This window comes from Peromyscus maniculatus, chromosome 7 (assembly GCF_049852395.1).
Source record: "Peromyscus maniculatus bairdii isolate BWxNUB_F1_BW_parent chromosome 7, HU_Pman_BW_mat_3.1, whole genome shotgun sequence".
In the NCBI taxonomy this organism is placed as follows: Eukaryota; Metazoa; Chordata; class Mammalia; order Rodentia; family Cricetidae; genus Peromyscus; species Peromyscus maniculatus.
The window spans coordinates 33,390,547-33,394,211 of record NC_134858.1 but is presented as its reverse complement, the minus strand read 5'-3'; the positions used below and the strand labels follow the sequence as shown (position 1 = coordinate 33,394,211).

Sequence of the window (3,665 nt, the reverse complement as noted above, 5' to 3'; positions counted from 1 at the left end):
TGTCACATGTTTTGGATGTGAAACCCATGAAAAAGGTACTCAAACCAGAATGGGAATTCTTTCTTAAAATGGCATGTAAAATCAAAAGGCCAGCCAGGTTCTTGGAACCTTGGAGTAAGTCTCAGTGGGATCTGCTAGTAACTTTTGTTTCTACTAGGCAGAGAGAAACTCGCCTTTACTTGGCAGAGAAAGCCTGTCCATTGTCTCTCACTCACCATTGTTGTGATATCCCTGAGTAGAAGCCATCCAGTGCTTCAGCTCTGGGAACCTGACTCTAGTCTGTAAAGGTAGAGCCGGACTGGAAAGATAACATCCAGCTAAATCAGACAGATGTGCACCTTTGTTGTCTTGATGAAAAACCATTTCATCTCTAACACCCCTTTGGTGTTCATCAGTAAGACTAGGTTGGTCATTTCTAACCCACAATACTGTCAGAGAATCCAAACCCACAATACTGTGAGAGAATTCAAATACATAAATGAGAAACATAGTAGAGAATGTCTAAAGCTAAACAAGGCATTGTTAAATATGTGTTTCCTCATCACCCATGTACAAATTTCTAAGTCCTGACAACTGCCTCAGAGATTGCTTATACCTGTAATGGTTCTTTTTTACCTTTTGAGCCACAGAGGCATAGGGTAGGCAGGCAGGACATCTGGGCTGCAGTCCTAACTGTGGGTGTGGTGGGTACCTTCCTAGCCAGCATGGCATGAGGGATTGCAATGGATGGTAGGTACATGGATCATGTTCTGGGAACCTTGTCAGGTAAGTGGGTCCTCTATTCACTCTCTCCCCACCACAGAAAAACCTGTGATGTCTATTGTCTATCTGCTCTGTAGTGACAAGAATTTGTAAACTTAAGGCCAGGAATTTCATTCTGTAAACTTGTCATTAGGGACTGTCAGTCAGTATGAACACCTTTGGTTCATTCTCTGACACCTCCTGGGTTGCCTGTATCCAGTCATGCCATTCGTCTGTCTGCCATGATCCCGATGATCTGATATGTTCAGGGCATGAGTCTAGACATGGAAGAGAAAGTAGGGGACTTCAACACATGAAACCAGCATCTAGAGGGGGCAAGGAGCAAAATGAACACAAATGAGATAAGCTATGGGTTCACAAACCGAACTAGGCACTCTGCAGGGAAGGCAGAAAGAAAGGTGGTCAGAGTCATGCTCTTTCATCTGTATATTTGTGGCTTCGCTGAGAAGGCGGCTGCTGGTACTGAAATGGCAGCGTCTAGGAACTGTAACATCCTGGAACTCTCTAACTTACTTTCCACACACCAATTCAGTCATAGCTCCCTTTAGGTGTTAGTCTCTGCCACTGTCATCATTATCATCTTGGTCTTCCTCAGAAAAAGGTTAATAATTTCAGTTCATAAAAGGCTGACATCATCTTTTCTTCCATCTCTTGTCTCTTTTCCCAAGACTGTTCTACCCACTCAGAGAGAAGCTGAGCAGTCAGACCACAGATGAAGTGTTAGGCTTGGGTCCTGCTGCCATACTCTGTAAGGAAATAAGGCCTTGGTAGACGTAGTGCACAGGCAAGTTAGGAAGACTGTGGTCTCTGAAAGGGACTGATTAAGTCACTCACAAATGCTTTGTTACTTTGGGCTTATCAAACTGAAAGGATGCCATGTAGATGTAAAGTTAAGGTGTGTTACATCCAGGTTACAAATCAACACAAGCAAAATGAAGAGACAAGAGATTCTGTTCCAATATGAACTGGTGTCTTATGAATCCTTTGATTGATTTAATAAAATGACATGGGGTGTCTGTGTAGGCTGAGTTCAAAGTAGTTGGAGGAATATAAACATAGACAGCGTGTACCCTTACTTGGAACGTTATAGAGAAGATTCAGTTGGTTTGACCTTAAATTTATGATCCTTTGATTTTAGTGGAATGCCTGAGGGCAGATGACGGGAATAAATACAACTGGAACCTCCTGGTGGGGCCTTGTCAGAAGGAGGCTCAAGTATGTTTCGAATGCTTTTTTTGGCTCTATCCATAATTCTCCTCACGGACACAGGTAAGGCCTGAAGAGAGAGAGGAGAGTGATGGAGTACAAGAGGAAGAAGTAACTGTACTTGGCTATGGGGCTGCTGTGAAGTGATTTAAGGTGAATTTCCTTCTCTTCCCAGGAGAAAGAGCGCTGACAATCCCATGTACAGTATATTTGGTTTGCATTTCTTGGAAAAAGATCATACTGCCATGAGAGGAGGAATTCTTCAGCTCTTTCCACATTATCCCTCTCCACTTCTCGCTCTCTACTCCAGAAACTTCTTTCTCTAGTTTTGATTTGTGGATGGGTGGGACGATTCTTGGAGGAGATCACTGTTGTCATTAATAAAATCAAAGGGGAGCAGGAGTGCCAAACTTCCTCTCATGGGGTTTGTACAATCTTGGCTTTATAAAGTAGTTCTTGTCCGTAGCTCTAACCTCTCAAACCTCCCTCTCCTTCAGTGATTAGAATGTGTAATCTATGTTCTAACTTTGATGGAAACAAATGTCTTGATGGCATGAAAAAATGCTGGAAGTTCAACATGTTGTGGTTCAACAGGACCTGTACCACAGAAAACTTTTATTTTTATGACATTTTAACAGGTAAGCAAGTCTTTGACAGACACACACAAAAATGTCACCAATAGTACTCGTGATTTCTGGAGTTAAGGTGCGGAGGGACCTGGGATCCCACAGACAAGAGCATGGGTATCTTTGGTTGAAAGACAGGCATCTTTTGCCTGACTATGGCTAAAGTTACATAGATGAGATGCAGCAGCAGACTTGGGTTCACACTCTTCTTTGGAAAACTGAAAAGGTTCTGGAGGGAGGCATGGTGATGATATTCGCTTTTCTTTCCTTAGGGGCACACATTTTTCGTTATTCAAAACTGTCCTGTAAACCTTGTGCAAGTGGAATGTTTCAAGTATACCATGACCTTATGAGAGAAACATTTTGCTGTACTGACAGGAGCTACTGTAATGATGGCATCAATCGCTTAGAAATGTCCTCATTGTATTTTGAGGATCGAAAGGTGCAGAGAGAGTTGAATGACTGACAATAAAAAATACCTTAAATTAAATTTAAACAGCCTGTGTCTGTGTAGTATTGGCACTTATAAAAAACCAAGCCCCATACTTCTCTCTATGCCAGTAAATATTCCCACGCAAATCCAGTCTTATGGGTGTTTGTGTTTCACTTAACAAGAAAGGGAAAAGCAGTATTATCTCAGATAGAGCAGTAGTGTCCTCTTTGGTTTCATCATTGTGATCTTATTTGTTTCTACCATGTTATATTTATGTAAGTAGAATAACATATATAAATCAAAAAATAACTTTCAAAACACTTGAAGTGTCAGTAAGAGAGGATTTGTCCAAATCTTACAATAATAAGATAGAGATTAGAGTTTAACTTCAGGTGGAAAATATGGCAGATTCCTCTATTGGGGTGTGGCTAATTAGTTCATGTGGACAGAATGGAGATACTGGCAGGAAGGTCTCAAGATGAAATGATTCCCAATGATCCCAGCAAGCAAAAATCATGTTAAAAGAGAAACTAAGAGAAAGGTTCAAAATAGAGAAGAAGCAGGAAGTAGATGTGATGAGGGTGAGTGACAGCGGGAGGAGAGAGAGACCCCGAGGGAGACAGAGCAGGATTGGACAG

The 3,665-nt window shown here is 41.7% G+C and overlaps 1 protein-coding gene across 1 annotated transcript; it reads left to right on the top strand.

The window, feature by feature from the left end:
- Positions 1–1,747: 1,747 nt before the first annotated feature.
- LOC121831074 (prostate and testis expressed protein 13-like) lies at positions 1,748–3,060 on the top strand. The gene is made up of 4 exons (XM_042282099.2): positions 1,748–2,031; positions 2,144–2,167; positions 2,466–2,606; positions 2,867–3,060. The coding sequence occupies exons 1-4, from the start codon at positions 1,980–1,982 to the stop codon at positions 3,058–3,060; spliced, it is 411 nt and encodes a 136-aa protein (XP_042138033.1). The 5' UTR covers positions 1,748–1,979.
- Positions 3,061–3,665: the final 605 nt, after the last annotated feature.

What these genes read in the sequence shown, in the direction of transcription:
- LOC121831074 (XM_042282099.2), top strand. Translation starts at nt 1,980, where the DNA reads ATGTTTCGAATGCTTTTTTTGGCTCTATCCATAATTCTCCTCACGGAC. An exon ending in AATTCTCCTCACGGACACAG is followed by an intron (nt 2,032 to 2,143) that starts GTAAGGCCTGAA and finishes TTCTCTTCCCAG; the next exon opens with GAGAAAGAGCGCTGACAATC. An exon ending in AAGAGCGCTGACAATCCCAT is followed by an intron (nt 2,168 to 2,465) that starts GTACAGTATATT and finishes CCTCTCCTTCAG; the next exon opens with TGATTAGAATGTGTAATCTA.